At 35.1% G+C, this 24,018-nt stretch overlaps 1 protein-coding gene across 1 annotated transcript in view; it reads left to right on the top strand.

Moving 5' to 3' along the window:
* adamts18 (ADAM metallopeptidase with thrombospondin type 1 motif, 18) overlaps positions 1 to 21,995 on the top strand; it is a 51,454-nt gene extending 29,459 nt beyond the window's left edge. The window contains exons 13-23 of the mRNA XM_088938894.1: positions 2,429 to 2,601; positions 4,737 to 4,867; positions 5,265 to 5,388; positions 8,732 to 8,976; positions 13,597 to 13,738; positions 14,278 to 14,404; positions 18,665 to 18,869; positions 20,498 to 20,692; positions 21,031 to 21,261; positions 21,435 to 21,582; positions 21,877 to 21,995. Coding sequence (XP_088795020.1) covers positions 2,429 to 2,601; positions 4,737 to 4,867; positions 5,265 to 5,388; positions 8,732 to 8,976; positions 13,597 to 13,738; positions 14,278 to 14,404; positions 18,665 to 18,869; positions 20,498 to 20,692; positions 21,031 to 21,261; positions 21,435 to 21,582; positions 21,877 to 21,995 — 1,840 coding nt within the window. The remainder of the gene's footprint in view (positions 1 to 2,428; positions 2,602 to 4,736; positions 4,868 to 5,264; positions 5,389 to 8,731; positions 8,977 to 13,596; positions 13,739 to 14,277; positions 14,405 to 18,664; positions 18,870 to 20,497; positions 20,693 to 21,030; positions 21,262 to 21,434; positions 21,583 to 21,876) is intronic.
* Positions 21,996 to 24,018: the final 2,023 nt, after the last annotated feature.

Here is a 24,018-nt window from a genome sequence, read left to right as displayed (position 1 = left end):
TACCAGATTTTAGGTGATAGCCAAAACAGTCAAATGTTCTTAATGTTCTTAAACTAACAAGCCACTAAGCATTTCTAAAGAGAAAAAAAGATCTCTTTATGAGTGGCCTTAAATAAATATATATTATAATAATGTATTAGTTGCTACAATATTGCCTCTTGAGAAGGTTGGCTTGAATCCAGTGAATGATTTTTCTGTAGCTGTGAGGCTTCACTGAGGAAGTATGTCCAACATTTTAATGTACTGTATATACAGCATTCAGACCTTTTCACATTTTGTTGCTTTAAGAATTACAATTATGTCACTTTGAAGTAGCAATTAATATTTGTAATACAAAATATGCTCCACACATTCAAACCAAAAAAAACTGAAAGAAGTAAACAGGTAATTAATATAAAAAGGAAAATGGAAAAGTCATAATAATTAAATGGACCCCACCTGAACTATAATAATTAAATGTTTTCCAACCCTTTGATTTCAAGGTGTTGTTGGCAACCAAATTATTTTGGTGCACTAAAGTACCTTCTTAAGCCACAAAATTTATCTGACTGGCCTCTGACTGTGTGCAGTAAAAGTGGTTCTAATGATTTCAGAATAAAAAAAAATGTCTATCTCTGTAAGGTTCGATGGACAGGTACTGAAGTTCAAGAAAAGATTCAACCAAGGATACTAAACCGCTTTCAAAGCAAGTATGGGATAAAGTCATTGAAAAGCACAGATCAGGAAGGGTGCAAAAATTTGAAGTCTCTGAATATCCCTGTGAACACAGACTACTGTTTATTCATCAAGAAAGGTGTATTGTACCAGCCAGATATTGCCTAGATCAGGCCATTCTTTCAAACTGAGCAGCAGGGCAAAGAGGAAACTGGTGAGAGATGCCACTGTGAAGCCAGTGACAGCTTTAAAAGAAGTACAGATCTACAGTACTGTATATGGCATATGGCATCAGTCAACAATGTCTACAACACTGTACAAAACTAGCCTGTATGGCAGGTTTGTAAATCCCACATACTGTAGAATCTGCAATAAAGTGTATAAGTGATACTGCAAATGTGTGATTAAAACCTTTGTGTTCAGACAAGTCAAAATCTGAAGTTTCTGGACTTGTGTGCGATGCAAACCAAATACAATGCATCATCTAGTAACCATCATCCCTACTGTCAAGCATGGTGGTGGTAGCATCATGCTAATGGGATGCTTCTCATCAGCTGGGACTGCATACTGTACATGCATACTGTACTCCAGATTTTATTAGAATATTTTGTTTTCACAAAAATAAAAAATGAACAGTTTCAGAAGCATTACCTAGGAGATCCTTCAATATCCAACCATTATACAAGAGGTCAGAAACTTGGGCATTTCCAAACCCTTATATTCTACAGGCCTATCCCAAAAGGCCATTCTCCCTTAAAGGAACAGCTTCTGTATTTTCCATAAACATGAAGAAATCACAAAAAAACTTTGACAACATATACTTATTAAGTTACTATTTGTAATCCACATAACTTCCAGTTTCATTTTAGAAAATTAAGATAGAGCATATTGCAATTAGGCAGATAAAGTAAGTTCTAACGGAATGTGTGCTTTTCATCTATGATTTCCCAGTAAGACTTATCCTTAATGTCAACAGACATTTTGTTGCTGTTTCAGCCATTTTACAACTAAAATGTTATTGGCTGCCATCTTTAATTCTCACTCGTATTCAAACTGGAGTTTGAACACTTGGAGAGCAAAACATGAATCTCCAAAGTAAAACAACACTGTAGGGATAGGGGAATATCACAGTGATTTGGAGAACATGAAGGGAACAGAAAAGACTCTTGGAATATATAAAAACAGCTCCTTGGCATAAACCTAAAGAGACAGGCTCCCTTGTTACAAAGTTAGAATACTTATATAATCAACATGTTTCAGTTGTTGTTCAACATGTTTTCACTTTAGTTTTTGCTGAGTGTAAATTATCTTACCCTTGGAAGTCTTAACTTTGAACATTCAGGTTTTAAATAAAAAAAGCTTGTATCCATTTGTAATTTCACAAAATCTGATGTTGGAGAGAGGACCTGCATATTTTTCAAGACACTGTGTATTAAGGAAACTCCTATAAAAACTGGGGAGTTTTGGTATGGATTTTAAAGACTATTATTATTTTTTTAGAATTTTGATTTATAGACACTTGATAAGACATTGCCTGCTGTAACATAACCAATGACACACCACCTAGCAATGTAAAGATCCTGTATTCATATGCATGTGATCTTAATATAATAACATTCATGATGTATTATAGTCCTATAAGAACTACAGCCAGGATTTCATCTATATTTCCCTCAAGCATTTATTAAATAGTACACAATACTAATAAACAGAAATGTCTGCATATAGTTTTTTTTTTTCTGAATATTTGTTAAATGACCTAATTTGCCCCTAGGCCACAGTACAGTGGGAAGTTCTGCCAAGGTTCCAGTCGTTTATACCAACTGTGTAATACCAACGCCTGCCAGCCCAACAGTGTAGACTTCCGGGCACAGCAGTGTGCTGAATACAACAGCAAACCCTTCAGGGGCTGGTACTACAAATGGAAACCTTATACAAAAGTGGAAGGTAAAGCAAAGATTTTATATATATTTCAATGTTGTAAGCACGTGTCAAAATGGAAACAGTTAACTGCTATTATCATAATCAATTAAATTAAACAATGACACAAGGAAACACTGCAGTAAAAGACTGTTAATAATATAATGCTTAGGGATGCTACTGAAATGCTGTATATTGTATATTGTAAACAACATGCAATTTTCACAGTTTTTCACTGTATAGATTTTGTAGATTTTCTCAGTGGACAGCTGAGGATTGTAATAGGATTGCAATAATTGCACCTTTTGTACACATAACTTTGCTTTCAATTAACATCTAGAGGCAGACAAAATACTGCACTTTAAATGGTGATAGTCACAGGACGGGCTTTTCTAATGCCCAGGCTGCTTATTTCTGGATTTTACAGCAAATAACAGTTCACAGTTTGCGAGCCATTATCATTTTGTATTCCTAATGATGCTTGATGTTAGAATTGCAGTTGTTCATATTATATATTTATATTTACATTTTGTTAATTCATATGCTTGTATTGGTATGTTTTTTTAGTTTTACTTTGTATGGTTTAATGGTTCTTGACTATTCAAGTCTTCTTTTTACACAAAAATCATTCCACATCATATTACACACAGGTGCCTAAATGATTGTTTTCTACTTCAGAATTTAGCCTTATATTCTAAAACTTTAAACTTCTTAGGAGAACAAGCTATGCTGAACAGAGAGGTTTAAAACATGTGGCAGCCTGTATCTCCAGCATGGAAGTTAAAAGGTCATTAGGATGCTCTAGGGCAAAAATTATGTTCTTGGTTTGCTGTCATGATAGTTACAGCAGACTTGGTGGAAATAGATATATATACTGTAGTATCAATACCTGAAATACAAACCATTCAGTGTTAGCTGTGTTAGTTTAATAAAAGTCTAATAATACTGGAGAAAAAATCAAGTAAATACAACCACAGGGAAGATGAAAACTAATTTTATTATATCTATCTGAAGTACATATCTATCTACTCTGTCATTATATGTGTTCCTCATCTTAGCTTGGCAGTGATTCAGAGTTACTCCAGGGTAAAGTGAGGCTTCAGAAAGTAAAAATACTTATCCTTGAGCAACTGTATTCTTAAGCACTGAAATCAGATTAAAACAGGATTTTCTGTCTTACATTTAAGGCACAGACTCCTGATAGCTGTTCTTATTGCAAAACATTACCATACATGCATATGCTATGTTTTAGGAAATAACATCATGTCTGTGCATGAACAAGTTCTTTTTAGTGATAGAAATAAGCATTTAGTACAGAATAGTTTTACCAGTTCTTTGCATCAGAATTGTACCTGCATTTCTTATATTCTAAAAGCAGTCATGCATTGCTGTTCAGGCAAACGTAGAAGAAAGCTTCCTGATTTTATTTTTAAAAAGATATGATCTTCAATCATATCTTTAATCTTTGAGCTTAGGAGAAACTTTCAAAGTAGTGCATTACATCTTGAGAATTTGAGAGTTTAAATGGACTGTCTTTTTTCATTATAATTTTCATTAACATGAATCTCTGTGTTATTAATGAGGTTTTGTGTTCTATATTAGAAAAAAATAGATTTAAGCATTCTGTATTACTGTATATTGCCAGGAGTATTGCTAAACAAAGTAATACATTTAAAAAAAGCTAACATTTAAAACGGTTAAAAACAGTCATGATAAGCACAATTAATAGCATTCCTCTCCACTTCATTTATTTGCCATATACAAGTGTTGTCTACCACTAATGTGAGCTGAACGGCTTAAAATAGATCAAGGGCTTCAGTCTATGTCTAGAAACACAGGAAGCACATAATGTCCTTTAAACAGTAATATTTAACAGTTATATACAGTACTTCTCACACAAACACAACTGTACACATGTACTGAAAAGGAACAAATAAAAGTTTATTTCATGCTGGAAAGATAAGAAAAGAAACACCCAAAGAAGGCTCTACAGCCGAAAGGTTGTGTTTCTTTACTTCTCTTTTCAGCATGGAATAAACCTTTACTTGGTCCTTTGCAGCCAACACATGCTAACGCAGCTGCCTACAGTACTTGAAATACACATGTACTGAAAGGCAGGTAACCATTTTTAATTCCAGAAATGTTTGTTTATCTGTTTGTAGCGGAAGACATCTGCAAACTATACTGCATAGCCGAGGACTTTGATTTCTTCTTTGCAATGTCAAGTAAAGTGAAGGATGGCACCAAATGTTCTGATCACACAGGGGATGTGTGTATTGATGGCATCTGTGAGGTAGAGTAAACCCCTTCACAAACCACATTGAGGGAACCATGTTGTGTAATTGTGTTGATTGACACTAAAGGAGTTTTGTGCTTCTGCATTGTGTAGAATTGCAGTTGCAGTATATTGAATGTATCTAATATCTGTTGTTGGTGTTACAGGATATTCTAGAGAATATGAGTAGCGTAACATAAGAATATGAGAAACATTTCAAACTAAAGTAAGCCATGGAGCCATACTGTATGTCAAATAATTGACATACTGTATAGAAAAGAAGCAAAGGTACCAGGTTCAGGAACATGGCTGGTTATCTAACTAGATTCAATTCTATTTTTAGTTGTTGAACTGCATATATTGTTCTGAGTTCCCATTCAGAAATTCATTGGAAAATTTTGTGTCCTTGCTTTAGCCAGTTGGGTGTGACCATGTTCTGGGTTCAGAGTCTGTTCTGGATGCCTGTGGTGTGTGTAATGGGGATAACTCTACCTGCACATTTTTTAAGGGACAGCACCTCCAGCAGCACAGATCTAATGGTATGTACTTAAGATTATTTACTCTGAATCTTCAGAATTTATTTTAATTCTATGTCAGAATTAGTTTACTGAATTCTTCAGATGTTAACTGAGCTACAAGTTCTTAGAGGTAATACTTTAATAGGAATGGTTACAAATGAGATGAGACAATTTGGTCCATTTAGTTAATTTGGTTGCTAGAAGTTAATTGGTCCAAGCATCTCTTATAGCAGTTTTTGAAAGAAGCCAAGGATTGTGGGGTTCCAGACTCCCACAATCCTTTTTGTAAAACAGGCCTCCTATTCTCAGTTTTAAAATCACTTTCCTGTATTTCTCACTTCCTCAGGGTTTTGTTTTGTTTCAAGAAATCCATTGTTAAAGTCTTTGAAGATCCTAAATAACTTGAATCAGCTCACCTCGTAGTCTTGTCTGTTCAAGACTTAAAGTTCGTTTAGTCTGTCAGAGTAGAACATTCCTTTAAGCCCAGGAATGTATCTGGTCACTCTTTCCTGGACTGATTTCACAGCAGCAATATCATGACTGCAACATGGTGGTCATAATTATGCATAATATTCTAAATCGAATGTTAGCATAACATGCCTTGAACTTTTAACTATATATCCTAACATTCATTTTGCTTTTTTATAAAATAAAAAACATTTTTGTCTATTGTTTATTGTCAGATTTGTACTTGTAAGTTTGAAATTCAATGAATGTTCTCACACTGGGGTTTATTTACAGTATGTTGAATAAGCTAAAACTCATCCTTTTTTGTACATACAGTATAATACACAATGTTAAAATGTGACAGTTTAGAAGAAACCTTTGTCATGAAGTGAGCAGGATTATAGCTATATAGTGTGTGTCAGAGTTGATGGAGAGTGCTCTGCTTTAGGGCACACTTCTCAAATGCTGAGGGAGTTGATAGATTTAGGTAATGGATGTGATCAAAAAGTTTGGTGAGCCATTGTGAATGTATTCCTCACAGGATATTTTTTTTTAGACATGGAGACTTCAGGTTCATGTCTTGTTTCATACACTTGTTACTTTATTAAAGGATAGATGCTGCACTTTATCATGTGAAAGTACATTTCTATGCACATAGCAGCAAAGATTCAAGGATTAATTGCATTTATTTCCCCAGAATTCACAATTTTAACAATTATAATGAAGACAACATAAAGCTCTAGAGACATTCCGGGCTGTCTGTGCCTCACTTTGAAGAAGCCATGTGTTTTTTTTGAGCACTTACATGACATGACTCTGGAAGTCCTTGTCCCATCACATACATGTTACATACAGTATATGAAAAAGGACATAAACAACAAAAAATACTATAAAAAGAAGTCAGTTCATCTACAGGTAACTGTAATTAGCAAACCAGCCTGATGGTTTCACTCTTTAAGTCTAATAGTATTCAACATCTTGTGTATTATCACTTAATTCTTCACAAGACTACTGTTTGACAAAAGAATACGAGCTGTCTTGCAAGCTGTATCATCCAAGACTAAATGTAATGCATCTGTTATTGAAGACATTATTGAGTTTTCACCTATTGTAGGCCAAAAGTATATAATGCTTTTTAAGCTTAATTGAGCTAACAACTCACTTTATTTTTCAATTCACAGTATTTTTTATTGAGACTTCTTTTCACTTCCTTTAAAAAAATTCCACTGGCTTCGCTTTCAGGTTTTGGTGTTTGATCTCAAAATGACAAATCACTGTGGAAAGTTTCATGGCATCATTGCTTAGACTTACAAACCACGCACAATACTGAGCTTTGGGGCATTCCTCTGCACTATTTGGAATAAATCCATACTTTGTATATGTGACATAATATTTTCTGTTGAAGGCTGAACACCTTCCCTTCAGCCCTTTTCCTTTCATTACAGTGCTCATCATATCCCTCCCCAGTGCTATATTTCCTCAAATTAGATCTAAAAAATGATCCAGTGGTACTTGCTTTGAAATACTGAGTGTTTAACTTGATGGTCTGTACTCACATGGATTTTAATTGAAAACTATTTTAAATTTAATACAAGGAGCAGACCTGCAATGAATGAACAGAATGTAAACTACATGCTCAGTGATTTGAAATTCCACTCTTTCTACATGAATTAAATCTAAAATGTGTGTCATTTTTATCTCCTGTTAAAAATATGTATACAGTTTATTTTGTAATCTGTTAGTACACCAACTGTTGAAGTTGCCACTATACACAGGCACTGGTGCTTGGACTAATTGTTGAAAACAACCACTCATCTAGAAGTTGTTGGTTAAAATATTTGCACATTTTATCCAGAAATCCTAAATGCCTTGTTCAATTTTCTTTAACACCTTCCAATCTACTTTGATTTATTATAGGCAGAAGGGCAAGGAATAATGATTTGAAGCAACAGTTCTGAACACTTGATGATTCAGAATTTCTGCTTCATAAAATTACAGTATATCAATTCTTAACAGAATGACGCTTATGAGTTTTCAGTGATCCCTATTTAGCCTCATATATAGTTAGAAAGATTAATTTACTCAAAGCAAAATATACTTCGATTTTTTTTTTCAAATTCACTTTTCCAAGTAAAGAGCCTTTAGCATGATATTCCTGAAGCATGTCTAAGCATTCTAACTTTCCAGCATTTGTTTTTTTGCAATCAGCGTTGTTATTTTAACCAAGGTACTATACATGCTCTGACTTTGGCTTTGGCAACATTATGACATATATATATATATTTCAGGTAAAACATAAAACACTTTTTTTTGCACATTACCTACATACTAAACCCAGAACAGCTGGGTAGATTAGTTTTTGGCTTTAATTTTATGGAGCTGTTACAACATGACAAGCTTGAGTGAACTCAGTAGCAGATGCCATTGGATCGTTGTTCTTCTCAGGAGAGCTTATTTCATACTTAGGTCTGTAAGCCAAGAGAAACTTCCAGGGGATCAGTCCCTTTACCTCTTAATCCAGACACATGCTTGCATTTAGACTTCATGCATGGTGTTAAACCAAGGAAGGTATTTCCTATGGCACATGAATGAATGAAGCTTTAGACATTTTTTAAAGAAAACACGAAGTTTAAAATAATGGCTCTGAAATATGTGCATACACTACAGCCCTGTAAGTGTGTAGTTAAAGCAGTATCTAAGCTATTAAATAATTTACTGGCAAACTAAATATAAAGTATCAATATTTGCATTTAGCTGTATTGTAAAAGGCCATACAGTAGGACATGCAAAAGGTAAGGGCTTCAGAACCGTACTGAAAGTAAAGGCAGTACTGTAGTTATTTTTTTCAGAAGCAGCAAAGGAGAGCAAAACAACTAAATAACTTGCCTTTCCTTTCTTTATCAATTTCTGTGTTCAGGGTATTATCAAATGGTTACCATTCCAGCAGGGGCCCACAATATCCGAGTGCATGAGATGGAAATCTCCACCAGCTATCTGGCAGTCCACAATTTGAAGAAGAAATACTATCTGACAGGGGACTGGACAGTTGATTGGCCAGGAAAGTTCCATTTTGCCGGGACTGTGTTTGACTATCAACGCTCTTTTAACCGACCGGAAAGCCTGTATGCGATGGGTCCAACTAATGAGACGCTGGTCTTTGAAGTAAGATTTCTTCTGTTCATTGCAACACTGATGTCCGTTACTGAATGAGCACTGACAGGAAAATTCTCTCACTTAGTTTAAAAAGCCATGAAGAATTGTATGGAGTATCGCTACTATTCAGGTTTAATTGTAGTCCAGTCCTACTACATCAGGAGTTCTTTCATCAGTCACGGATTTCAGCTGGGTGAGTATTTCATCAGGACTAGACATGACAGGAAAATAAATGCAATTTAGAGCTTGAAGTACGCCACTTATATAGCACAACAATTAAAACAATAGGTTCAGTTAGCACAACAGTATAGCACAACAATTAAAACAATAGGTTCCTTGATGGCATAACCGTTCTATTCTAGTTATCCTTTGAAGTGCTTTCTGTTTAAAGTACATCCATTAGATTTTAATATGCTGTTATATCTATTCTCACCTTACATTCAGATTAATATATAGAACATATGTAGCATGTTTTTTATATCTGCATTTAATATCAGTTATTTTACCTTGCTGAAATCTGGATACAGAGATTCAAAGATTCCAAAATACAGTATTACTAATGGCCATCTGACTTGTACTTGTACTGGTAATCTCTTTTCAAATTCCTACTTCCATTTTTTTCATGTAGGACAATTTATTGAACTTTTTTTATCTCTAGGAAATTGTCATGGGGGCTGATGAGAGTTGATGTAGTGCTGTAGGTTTGTATAGACACAATAAAGACTTTTGGAATTCCAGGATTAATTACAAACGTTATTCTTATTTGATATACACATAGGTTACAATGGCCCACTCTTTTAAAATGTCCAGTAAAAATAAAAACAAACTGTGGGCAATATAGCCATCAGTTCTAACTGGAGAAGATTGTTCTTATTTCCAAAAGAACAAAAAAGAATAAAAGTAAAATAATCTAAAGTGAAGTTAACAAGAAAGTTATATCAGCTCTTGGTGTGATTAGCAGAATATACAATTAAGGTAGTGCACCACTATTGTGTTCAGGGAATTGGTGCTATAGCAGAAAGTGCCATTCTTTGATCGAGATGTACAGTACTGGTACTGATCACTTGACCATGAAAGATGTCATGGCATTTTTAGAAAGTGTAGGGGTGTAGGTTCCACTGTTCTGGGTAAATTCTGCTCTGGAGTTTAGACTGGCCTTCCTAAAGTCCCCCCTTAAATCAAATAGTGTAACAATATCTCTAACATTGATAATTTAACTGCTGTGTAGTGAGGATCCTAGCGCATAAAAGCTGCCACATGTCACCCAGTGAGGTGCTGCATTTCAGTGGTTGATGAGGTGGGTCCCTTGCTATATGTAAAGTGCTTTCATAACTTTGGTGATGAAATTGAATAGATTAATTTTCTGTTTGATGAAGATTGTATTGTAAACATTGCCATGTTGTTGTTCCCAGGCATTGTTTATAAATACAGTACATTTTAGCATCTGTTTGTAGATTTATGTTCTATATAGAGTACATCACAAAATGAAAGATCTCTTAAAAGCTTTAAAATCCCTGTAGAGTTAAAATACCAAAATGAAATCCCTGGAATGTCATATATCATTATTTTTGTTGCAAATTTGAAGACAATGCTTTGAGGCTTTGAAGTCTGTACATACTGTATATACTGTAGGTTTCATGACCATTTATGATGTTTAGTAGACCTTACTGCTTTTAGTACCCTGTTAAAATGCTTAGGATAATTTATAATACTGCCTTCATTACACCAGGGTTAAGTATTCAGTGTTAATAGATGTGTCTTGTAAGAAGAGGTAAATCTCGAAGAGTATTCTATACAAAATATAGTGCATTAAATTCATTAATTATAATCCACAGTATCTTACAATCTTGTTACAAAGCTTGTCATTTTAGATAAAATGAAAACTAAACCACTTTGTATTTAAGTTTTGTTTGAGACTATTGTATATATACTGTACCTATATATTGCACCTATATTGTATATTGTTTTGTGATGAGTTTTAATAGTGGCATAAACAGCTGAGGTATCTGGTTAGAAAAGAATAAAATACAAAATGGAGAACAATGTGATTGGTGAGTTCTGAGCTAAATATGAAATACAGACTTTTCAAGTGTATTGAATTCTTTCAGCATAATTGTTATTGGGTTAAGACAAGCACCAGAGATATGGGTCAACTAGCAGGAAACAGGGAAGGAAAGTGACATCTGTTTTGTTGGATTTATTATCTTCTTTTGAAAAGATAATTAGGAGTGAAAAGAGGGATTATTTACTCAGGAGAAAGTTTTACCCAACTTTTGTGCTCTGAGAAAAAGCTGTGCAGTCTTTTACATGGGAATATCTGTCAGATTCCAACTGCAGTGGTTATTGCAACTTAAGAGGTTGTAAATTTTACAGCTGTATGCCTGTGGTCAGGACTGCCCGAGTGTTGTGTCTGAAGTCAGGTGGTTGGTGTGTTCAAGGTAGACATAAAACACTCCTGCTCAAGGATCTGGAAGTGTCCATAATGCTTTCTGCCAGCTGTAAATTTAGATGGAATCGCTGGCTAGCTTGAACTGTTGGAATTTGTCCAGTATAGCAGACTGGGAAGCAATGGAACAAATATTTGTCAATTTTATTGCTTGCCATTTTTCGATTGTATTGCAAAGACCTTATGACTTCTGACACCAGATTATGTTTACCTCCTATAACGCCTATTGCTGTGTAATCTTTATGATTTGTTGATATTATACTGCAACTACTTCACATTTATCGTAAAGCTTCTAAGAGTATGGATTCAAATTAGAGTGGACTTTTCCAAATGGACTAAATCAAGACTTTGACACACTCCTCAATTGAAAATTGCAAACCCAATATCTTATTGTTGACCAGGAAACATCTTGTCTTCTAAACAAAGGAAATCCAATATTTGAGCTTTGCATTTTGCAGTTGGTTGGTGATTTGATGTTGTGATTTTGCCTGGGCCTTTGTATGATATATTTTTAGGTGTTGTCCAGGTTAGAATTAGCACCAGATACATTTCAATGGTTGCATTTGTTTAACTCAGTAGTAGTAGAGAATAAAAAATATGTTTATTCAGTGTACGGCATGCATGTTGTGAATATAAATACAAAAAAAAATCTAATTATGAATGGAATCTTATTCTGTATTGTATAGTGAAGTCATTGATCTCCAGTTCAGTTGAGAAACTTTGTTGCCATTGTGAGATGTAGTACAGTATAAAATGTTAAATTATACAATAGCCAGTTCTTAAAACCATAATGAAACAAGTAAAAATGCTCTGATAATCACAACAAATGCTTAAAACTCAGAAAACTGATAAATATATTAATAATGACAGTACTATGACTGTCTGAGTAGATTTAAGTCTCATGCAAAATAATGTTTTTTGCAACACTAATGCTGTGTTTTTGGTGACTGCCTCATTAGACTTTCCATTGCATTTCTGTTAAAATTCTATTATATAGATTGTACAACAAAAGTTCTGGTGGAAGACATAGCTTCCCATTCAAGCAATCTCCTGCACCCTTCTCCATATAATTAAAAGTCAACAGTCTTTCCTTTCCTTGCATATTCTGCTCAGCAGCTACTAACCCTATCTTCATCACCCTCTGACTCATCTGACTTGGGGGTCAGACAACCTGTGGCCAAGCAGGTTAAAAACTAAAGTAAGTCTCCAAGCAAGCTCAATCTTCCCTTATCAGCTGAAATTAAATCTGTGAACATTCTTTGGATTTAAAAAAGTTAATACTGTGTAAGTATGGAATATATTCATAATCTACATTAAATTGTGTAAAATCCATTGGCAATAGCAATTTTATAGCATATACTGAAGACAAAAATAAATTATAATATTCCAAATTTGGTTTGAAATGATTTGTTTAATGAGGAATCAGGTCATTAGAATAACAAATTGTGGCTAAAAACATTTGCTGAACATGAATTACTGTTTTTATAACTTCTGATTTGGAGATTTGTAATTACTTAATCACCGTCACTTTTTTTAATTTGATCCCTTGCTTTTTATGGCCTCTACTGCACATCTCAGGATGATTTTGGAAGCTGCTATTGATCTATTTTTTTTTACTGGAATACCTCAGCAAAAAAATAATGCTACCAAAGGCCAAGAGATATTTTGTACAGAACAACAGTCCATTTCATTCCGGAAAAGCATTCTTACTTTATTCCAACCAAAGCACACATGTAGTGCAGTAAGATTTAAGTTTGCATTGTGGTCAGAAAGTTGTCTTTCCTTTGACAGAACTCTAAAATAGATTAAGAGATATTCAGTCATAAAGCTTTTCCCTGCTGAATAAAAGTAAACCTCAGTGTGAACCTGTTATTACTCCTTAAAAGTCTCTTCACCTCTCTTTGACTTGCTTCTGCCACAGTATCTCACTTATGTTTCTCCTTAATGTGTTATATGTATTGCATAAACTTGACTCTATGGTTAACATCTATTGACTTTTCATCTGACAGTCTTTCAAAGTGCCAGTTATAGGGACTTCAGTCTTCAGTTGTTGATGCTCTCATAATTTTCAAAGCACAGCAGATAAAGGCTACAAATAATGATCACTGCCTGCTGATAGAAAACTGCAGATTGGTGACAAGAAAGCTTGCTTTATGGTTTCTTTGTTCATGAACCTTTTTCAGATTCTTCTCCAAGGCAAAAACCCTGGCATCACTTGGGAATACACTCTACCCAAGCACCTAAACAACAGTGAGACCACCACAAAGAAACACAATTACACCTGGGTGGCCATCAGATCAGATTGCTCAGCCTCGTGTGCTGGAGGTGAGGAACATTCCCAATGGCAAAAAAAGAATCCTTTGTGTACAAAAAAATATAGCCACAGGGTTGAAGCTATTCAAAGCACCTTTGTGCAAACTTAAAGAGCAATATATGCTCCTCTTGGGAAACTTAATCAAAAACTTCCATGTGTCATTGATTCCGTTAACTGGGTAATGGTAATGCTGTAAAAGAAGTGTAAACAGACTCCATCTTCTGTCTGTTTCATCCCTTTCTTTTCAGTTGTTAGATTTTTAAGTGAATTCTCTCACTGGATGAAAATGAACCATTCTTAAAATGCTCGTAGGACCAAAATAAATGTTACTGTATGTTAATTTTTTAGGTTAGTCCTTTTTCATATTCCTTTACTGATAATTATGATACAAGCATATACAGTATAGATATTATTTCCTAGAACATTTTCTGTGTTGTAGAAAAAGATTCTATCACTGTCAAATTATTTTTTATCTTTCTTATAATATTAATGAGCATCATACTATATGTTTACACATTTTGGAGAAACTTAAATAATGTTTGTTTTTTAGGTCGAATTTCAACAAAAGCAATTTGTTTACAAGATCATCGCATACAGGTCAACTCTTCTTTCTGCAATCCACAGTCAAGACCTTTGATTAGATCAACTATGTGCAACACCCATCCATGCCCAGCATAGTAAGTTATAGCTTTCTTCTTTTTTGAAGCAGTACATCCCCCGTTTTCAATAACCATTTAGTTCAATATTGGCTTGCAACGACCCAGGGGCTCACAAAGGTCGACAGTGGACATGAGGCGTTATATACACTGCATGGGACACGAGCCCATCACAGGGACACACACATATGGGGGGGCACATTAATTATGAAGCAGTACATGACATATTCAAAAAAGCATTGTTAACCTTTGAACATGATTTTAAGATATATAAAATCACCAAGACACTTTAGTGCAAGTTAAGTTTATGAGGTTATCTTCTCTACATGAAGTTTCGCATTAACAATACTACATCTTCTGCTTCCCATGAATCAATATTATACATTATACTGTACATGTATACAAGCATATTACACAGCTCAAGTTGTTTCCACATTAAAAAGCCACTGTACATTTATATTGAAAATATTACCTCAGAATCCAAATGCTTCTTTACTCCGCTACACCTTCTGGTTCAATTTCAGCCACAGGAAGCAGAAAGATATAATTCTCTTTTACAGAATCATAAGTTCCAGAGAATGCAATGTATTTTCATCACAGTACATTACACAACTTCCAACCTTGTCCACTGCTAAACCTGCTGAAACTAGGATCTAGTCATTCGATTTATTCTGTCATTCAAATGGCAAAAAATGTTTACAAAGTTGTTAAACTGGATCAGTGACTAAGAAGGCAGTGAAATTATAGGTTTGCATACAGTATAATTGTTTTTTATGTTAAATCATCTTTTGTTTCATTCCAATTATGCTGGATGTATTTTTCATGTTTTTTCTATGTGCATCTTGCTCTGGGCACGGGCAAAGGTCTCTCCAAAGAGACCTAACAGACTCAGTGGATGAATCAGGTCTCTGCTACAGGCATTTTTCTTATCCAGACAGGATTAACATAGCTTCCAGACATCAGTCAGCCAGCCTGCATGTTCATGGTAGTGAACCTAAATGTCTAAGATGAGTGAGAGCTGGCAGGCTCTCAAACCATAACTCCCTAATGTCGGAGAATCAGTCTCACCACTTACCCATTGTGATAGCAGCGTCTTCATAGTAGTGAAGTTCCAACAGCATTGCCTTCAGAGAAACTTTGTGAAAAGAGTGATGGCTTTTACATGGTTTGTTAGGTCTTTCTTGCCAATGTTGTTTGGAGAGCTGGGTCTAGTTTTTAAAAAAATGATGGAACAAACATAGCAGGAAAGCTAATGTGACTTTCTGGAAAAGTAATGCAGATGAATGGGGCTAAATACAAAATTGGTGAAGTTAAATAAATAAGTACCCGTAACAGCAATTTATGGTTAGTTGTGATCTGACTGCAATTAATTTGATTCCGTAAGGATTACTTCATGATTAATTGAATAAATACCGTAGTTTCAACTGAATAGATGAAAAGTAAGCGTCATACATTCTAAGCCCACAATACTGACAGAGAGCCGACAAATAGCTTTCTCTTTGGAGTCGTTTCTCTTTCAACCCCTTTTTGTTGTGTCTGCTTGGATATCCATGGTTACTTGTGAGAATTTTAAGTGAACAGGAAATCAACTCCATATGTCTTCATGTAAAATATCTAATTGTATTTATAATGGGTTGAAATAATAACATGCACATTAATAATATACAATAAAGGAAATAAATTCTAGAGCTAAGCTATTTTAATTACACATACATTCTATCACAGTTTTTCATAGAACGACAAAACACTTGTTTAAATCTATATTTTCCTGGTATATTATAGCCTGAGCCCTATATATTTAAACTGGGATGTTTCTGAGACATTTGTTAAAAATGCATGATGCATACAGTATCTTCCAACTAATTCAGCCAATATATCAGTGTACCCCTTAAAGATTAAGAATTGTGCTCCATCCTATATTATAACGTAGGAATAAAGAGTAATCATCATTACTAAACAATACTTTAGTGTAGTCTCAAGAGAAAAAATGGTGTAAATCAGGTATTTAACTAAAAATGTCTGTTTCTTTTGAACCACAGTTTAAAATTATCGAAGTGTTTCTCTTTGAAATTATGAGTGATAAAAATTGAGTTTGGGGGAAACAAGAAATCTGTAGAAGGACACAAGAAAGCAGTGGCACATACTCAAAAAAAGCTTATCTTTCCAGCAAATATCTATAATGCTGACAGGTCTATCCATGTTTTATTATAGTGAAATAATCAAAATCCCCTTGAGGCCAGATCAGTCTAGCCAGCCAGGAATCTGGAGGTCTGCTCTGGCCAGACACTGTGATCTTTTGCTTTTAAGAGCAGTAGGCTTCTGTGTATCGTGGACCATTGGAGATCAAACACCACAGGGAAAAAGCTAGATGTATCTGCAATTTGAAAATGTCATCAAAGATAAATGCAAATGTTTAAATGGTTTACCATTGCCTGTGCCTGTGGTTCTCCACTACATTTGAAATCTACCTAATCGCATTGTATCTGTATAGTAGTCACTTACCTTATGAAAGTACACAAGAAATGTTGTGTATAAAATATAAATTGGAAAAATTACCATTCTAAGAGTTCAAGTTGACATGTAATTGTTGCAAACCTTTCGATAATCATCCTGAAGTTATCTGAACATGAAATGACACGGCTTGAAATTTAATGGGGTTAAAGAGAGATGTTTTTCGTTGCTTTGCAAAACATGAGAAAAGAAAAAAGTGCGTGAGTTTCCATTATGTTTTAAATTCTTCTTTTCACTTTTGTGGCTTGAAAATTTCATTCCAGTTATTGAGAGATTGTAGAAATACAAATTATGGCATAACCAAAATTGGTTTGCAGTGAAGCCTTTCCAATTTCATCTTTTTATTTATGTCACGAAGAAAAAAATAAACTTTGCATTGCTTACATCAGCTGTACTGGTTTATTTGATCCTGGTGTATACAGTAAGGCTCACATAATCCTGTTTTCCCCAAATTACAGTTTTGCATTTCCCTCGAATTTGTTAACTGATTTGAACAAAATGAAATCCAAATACCCAATTATATTTCAGTCCTGAAAAGGACAGCAAGAGACTAAGGTAGTAATCCATTTATAAATGTGCCACGGGACACAGTTACAACCTAATTTTGCAGTTTCTGATGTCTACACATATAGCCACGCTATTGTCTGAATGCTGATTTAAATAATTGTCCTGCCTAAACAAACTCTATTTAGTTCCACTTTTATCTCAGGTTATGTATCTCCCAGATACTAAATGCCACAGCTATCTTTAATGCTAAGGGGCCGTCTGCAAAATTGAAATTTATAAGTGGTGCAATCTTCCTATGACATCTGGGTCCTTTAAATGTGTGCATTGCTTGTGTACCACACTTTGCTAGCCCTTTGAAAAGTCAATTTAAAATATGAAGGCTAAGAAGTTTAATAAATGTAATGTACAGTACCAATTTCCTTTTAGTATATTGTATGAAGTAGCACATGACATAGAGAGGTAGAAGGTAAATATTTACAGTTATTAAAATGACAAGTTTTGTCTGTTTTCTTAGGTTCAATTCAGCAAAAATGAGGCAGGTTATGTATTTATTGGGGGTGCTAAACCTTTAAGCCTTCACAGAAATGTTACTTGTGAAAGAAAAAAGATGGTGGACTGTGCAATCTTGTATTCTGCATTTCAAAAAACACTTCTGAAAATAATGTTCAGAGCTAAAATAATGGACATATCAGAGGAAAGCTGACCACTGATTCTATATCTTCCTTTTAGAGTGCTTTATGAATGGAATTAAAGATTGCAAGCCTAATTTATGCCTACTGCATATTTTCATTCACCCAGTAACTGTTTATGCCACACTTTCTTAAACCTTTAATATAACTTGTGAACTTGTGAAAGATTTGAATTCAGGCAGTAGCAACAAATGATAATAATATTAAATGGATAATTATATTTTAAGATATTCAGATACAGAACTGAAAATCAAGAGTAAATGGATGACACTTTAGTGTTTGTCTCCACTCCACCAGTGACATGCTAGTAATGATGTTATACACAGTTACAAAAATTATGTTTGTGTAGCCCAAAGGATTTTGTTACGAACCACCAATTAATCTACAGAACATGATGGCTATTATCCCATTTTTTACTCTATTAATACATTATAAAGGGTATTTTATTCATACGACCTTCATATTGTATGGTATTTATTAGCATCTCCTATTATTAACAATCGCCCCCAATGTGAGTCACTGTGGTTTTACTTTGTCATGTGAGACATAATGAAATATTGCATGTCCCATGCAGCTGGTCCACAGGGGACTGGGGTGAGTGCAGCAGGACCTGTGGAGGTGGAGAGCAGTTTCGACCCGTCCAGTGTCTCCGCAAAGTTACTTTCCAACGAGAGGAGGTGGTGGTGCACTCACTATGTCCTGTTAAGACCCCAGCGCAAATACAGGCTTGTAACACTCAGGCCTGCCAACCCGAGTGGAATACAGGGGCCTGGACACAGGTAGACAATGTGCTATGTATTCTTTCCCTTTTATGCATTTCTGATTTTGTCATTGGCCTTTTGCATTCAATGTTACTGGGTTCATGCACGTTATCAGAAATTGTTTAGGTGTAGGACAGTTTAGAAATATTGATTCGGTAGAAGTACAGTACTGTGTATTGCTTTTAAAACAAGCATGCTGAATACTGCTGGGATGACATAACCTAAGAACAGTTGGACTGCCATCTGGAGGATGCATGCAGAATGTCAAGATCAGCCATGCTCCATTTTTACTTGTATTTAAATGAAATAGAGAAACAACTAATCAAACTTCGGTTCATAAACAGCACATGCATTTATAGCCCAGAAAATATGCATTTTAGAATCTGTTATTTTGAATGTAGAAAATACCATAACATTGTTGTGATTCAGAATCAAACATTTTTTTCAAATGGCTTTAATTTATGAATGCGTGAAATAAAAACTTGTACTTTATAACTTGAGCTTCTGGGAATGTAATGGATCTCAGATGCTGAGTGACTAATGAAGACACTACATTCCAGGAAACACTACCATTGTGTTCATTTTATAGTACTGTATGAGTTTCAGCAATGGTATATTTTTAGAAAATGTCTTCTTTGTTTTCTAGATTTATACCATAACTCCCCAATATGAGTCTTGTGAGGCCCTCCACAGTGTGACAGAGCTATTAATCTTCATCACTGGTGACAGGGATCTCCATTTGGATAGTTTATAAGGTTCATCTGTCAGCAGCCAAAGACATATGCTCTCAAAAAAACATGACTTAACAGTTGGCTTTAAATACTTGAATGTCCAGCCAATGGCAGCTGTATTAGTTTGAGAAAAAAAAGTGATATGAAAGAGCATGACATACAGTACTGTACTATACAGTGTGTGGCTGAAATTCTTTCTAAGCAACATGTTTTTAATTAGTCGTTTTAAACATCACCAGCACCAGTTCATGAAACTGAAAACAAATATCTTTGCAGTAAATATTTACTAATGTAGTGGGAAATCTGAGCTTTTACCTTTCTGTGTAAAACTTATGTCTAAAACCCTACTGTGCATGCCTGCCTACCTATAGTGTCTGCCTTCCTTCCTATACTTGTTTTTCAGATCTTTTTTCATTGTGCATTTTTCCCAATTTACAGGCACATCTTCACACACATCCTCAGCAACTGCAAATTCCGTAGAAAGCAAATACAATGCTAAAACAGAAAACAAAATTGTCTCATACTATTAATTGCTGAAAGGAACAGCTGGAAAAGGAACTGTGCCCTGTCCTCCCTTATATGAGAGAAGGCCAGAAATAAAAAGAAAAAAATAGTGGAAAAATGGGTAAATCTGTAATTCTGACACATTCCATTTCCAGGAGTTCATTAAAAAATGTGTCGCATCGAAGTTTCTAAGAAATCCAGATCTATACCAGGTGTAGCAATTGAGGATAAAAAAGTATTCCATTTTGCCAAAAAAGTCCTGCTTGTTGTAAAAAAGTGGTTTCTAAAGTAAATGTCAGTCAATACTGACAAAAAGATTGCCCAGCTATATGTTTTTCTCTTGTGTTTTTAATTTACAAGGCACTCTTAGTTCAAAAAGAGTTGAGGGGAACTGGGTCTGTGTTTTTATAGTGTTCCAAGACCTGCGGGAGAGGACTTAAGAAGCGCAACGTTTACTGCAGGAGCACAGATCCATCAGCCAAACCTATCATCCTGCCAGACACCATGTGTAAGCTACATGAAAAGCCAAAGTCCCAGGAGACTTGTGTTCTGAGGAGGTGCCCCAAGAATGACAGGCTACAGTGGGTGACATCACCATGGAGTGAGGTACTGCCACAAAAATGATAGACACCCCCAAATCATCAAGTTAAATACTGAAAAATAACAGAAAAAATAAAACCTAGCTGTGGAACTTTTAAATGATAGAGATCAAATCTGAAATTGTATTCCAACGAATTTTAAGTTAAAGACTTAAAGCAAATGTTAATTTATGCTGAAGAACTAGCCTAGTGTTGAAATTGCTATTTCGGAGAACAAGTTAGGATTTTTTTTTTACCCAAGCAATCCTAATGTGAGCTACAGTGGTTTTTGCTTCAGTGAAAATAGGGTTTTATGTTACAAGTATCATAAATAACACTTTGATGTCCTGCTTTCATTTATATCAGTGCTCTGCGTCATGTGGATTAGGTATACAGAACAGAGAACTGAGGTGCAGTGAAAAAGACCTTCAAGGTACATACACTGTATTCCCTCAAAGAAGATGTCGGAATTTAAAGAAACCCATTGTGGAGCTGCAGCAAGCCTGTAACAAAGGCACCTGCCCAGAGCCAAGACCTCCTACTGGGGGAATTGCTGGTGCTGTGGTGTCAGGATGGTATTCTTCCCCTTGGCAACAGGTATGACATTAAGCTGCTGTCTGGAGTCCACTGAGACTTTTTTCATATTTTTAAGCTTGCCTCTTGTAAATGTCCGTGCCAAAAGACCTCAGTATGTCTGTGAGAAGTGAATCGCATGCTGCTGGCGTATGTTGTGGTAGTATTAAGTCTAAACCATCTGTGCTCATACACAGTGTTCAGTCTCCTGTGGAGGGGGGGTGCAGACACGTAGTATCCAGTGTCTCCGACAAGGAAGACCAGCAGCGGGTTGTCTGCCCCATCAAAGACCCATCACCTCCAGGGCTTGCAACACTCATTTCTGCCCTGCACCTGCCCACAAAGGTAGGGGCTTTATTGAAAATAGGGTTCTTATGTATACAGGAATCGATTTCCTTTTACATTTCTGCTGATTTTAAATGAGATATAACAACTTTAGCTAACAGCTTCAAAATGGGATGCGGTTTTCTAAAGGAAAGCCTAAAAATGTTTTTGTCTAAAACAGATGAAAGTTACTGTGAGAACTGTGGGTAACTGCTGACACAGTTATTCGAATTTAGTTTAAATAAAAACATAACCGCTTTAAATTACATAAAAAGATTTTAAGAAACATCTAAAACCTTTTTTTTGTTTTCTCAGATGATTTGACTTGTGTGGACTTCTTCAGCTGGTGTCATTTGGTACCCCAGCATGGAGTCTGCAATCACAAGTTCTATGGACAGCAGTGCTGCAAGTCATGTTCCAGAAAACAGCGGTAGCTTTGTGTTTGTGATTTACTGTTACAAACAATACTGTTTTCAAGTCCAATTTTGATTTACTGTGGAATTATGGGAAAAAAGAAAGCACCTGCACCAAGAAGGAGAGTTGTGGAGGACATTTGAAGGTCCAAATTAGATTTGGGAACACAGTGCAGAATAAACTGAAGCACATACAGTAGTTTGTCCTGAAGTACTTGATGACTGCAAAGTAGGAACCACATAAAAATTTCCCAATGGGATGTAGTCTTAAATGTAAAATGCCAAACAATTTTCTTCCTTAATTTTAGATTAAACATCGTTGGTCACCTGATTTTTAAAACTGGAAATGATGTATGGTAGAGTATATCCCTCGTATAATGTAAATACACTGTGGTGTGAATTACAACTTAACAGGGGAAATATTGGTTTAAAGCCATTCTGAGAACTTTAAAGAGAATAATACTGTACATGTTTATAATCCAGTCAACCATTTTTCTTTATTACATTTTGCATGTAAATACTTGGTGTATCATTTCACATTAGATACCAAATAGTATCTCTTGGAATACTTGTGTGTTTTTAACTTGCGTGTTTTTTACATAGACGTTTTTCAACAAATTGTTACCTTAATTCAATTTTTCAAAATTGATTGTTTACAAAGCAGAAGTGGATTTACTTCCACTTAATTCATTGCTGGTGCTTAATTTGTTAATAGCAAGGGGTATTACAAAACATTTTGAAGAAAAAAATATGCATTTAAATACAAATACACAATATGATAGAATAAAAGAGAAGTGGTATTTGTGTAGTGCAGTTCCACTTTGTCTTTTTTCCTGCAATAATTCACCGATACATTTTTTAGTGCTGATACATGTTCTGGCTGACTGGATTATTATGATAAACATTGAGTTCAGGTACATAAAGCAACACAACCATCCATCATAGCCTGGGACCTAGAACACCCTCGATTTATCGTTTGTGTTCAGCATTTGGAATACCATCTGTTTGTTGTGCACAACCCTAGATTCCCTAGAAAAAGGACAGATGCTACTTGAGTTACAACCTTACCACATCTGCGCAAAAGTTACAGTATAAACCAACTCAGGAGGAATTTCTAATTTCACTAAGAAAGAGATCAGGGCTCAAGCTTTGCCTAGTTTTGAATATTCGATTTTTTTCAACCCACACAAATTTGGAGAGGGAGTGAGATAGGAAAAAGCAGACTCCAAGGACATTCCAAACCAGCAACTGTATCCAACTGTAATTTTCTGGGGAGTCTCCTTAATGGCCATATACTGTACCTTCTATTCCACCCAATACCACAGCTTCATTTACTGGTGAGCTGGGCTTGGGCTGCTATAAAGATCACAATGTAAAAGAATATGAGCCAGCACAGCACTACAGTCTTAGAGCAAGTAGTTAAAAACAGTAGTATCTCTTTCTTCAGCCAAATTAATCTTCATTTTTTCCAAGGGGGAACAATAATTGAAAGCAGGCGTTCTTGGATTTTTTTCCCCTTGTTTTGTAGACTTTGTCATTGTGAGATAATTGTGTGTTGTATATTGTTTTTTATCCCCTTGTGATTGTAAAGAGAGAAAAAAACAATAATTTATTAATGTGTTCAAAGGCTCTTCGAGGATTAATTGCCTGTGGGGGGGTACATGCAGTACTATATTTCATGGGTAATAGTGTCCTAATGATGTAAAATAGCACAATATAAGTGTAATATTTAAATATTTTTAAAAGTTTTATAATAAAATAATATTTCAACATTTCTCACATCATTCAGTCTTGCTCTATTTCCTGTGCCTTGCTTGAGGTGACTGATAATGTGTTGTAATCTGTTTTTCTTGCTTTATCCAATATGTGCACTGCCTGATATAGAAGCTCTCTTTATACTTAATAAAAGCTTAAATTTACCCCTAGAGAAGCATTACTGACATACTCAATTATAAATAGAAATGTATTTCCAAAGATTTTCTCGGGTTTATAGTGGGGGCTGGAGAAGTAAAGTAATTGTGTCCTGTGATGTTCCTGTGATTTT

This window comes from Atractosteus spatula, chromosome 21, assembly GCF_055471065.1.
Source record: "Atractosteus spatula isolate fAtrSpa1 chromosome 21, fAtrSpa1.hap1, whole genome shotgun sequence".
Classification (NCBI taxonomy): domain Eukaryota; kingdom Metazoa; phylum Chordata; class Actinopteri; order Semionotiformes; family Lepisosteidae; genus Atractosteus; species Atractosteus spatula.
Note: the sequence above shows the minus strand (reverse complement) of the source record. Positions and strands in the feature narration are given on the sequence as shown.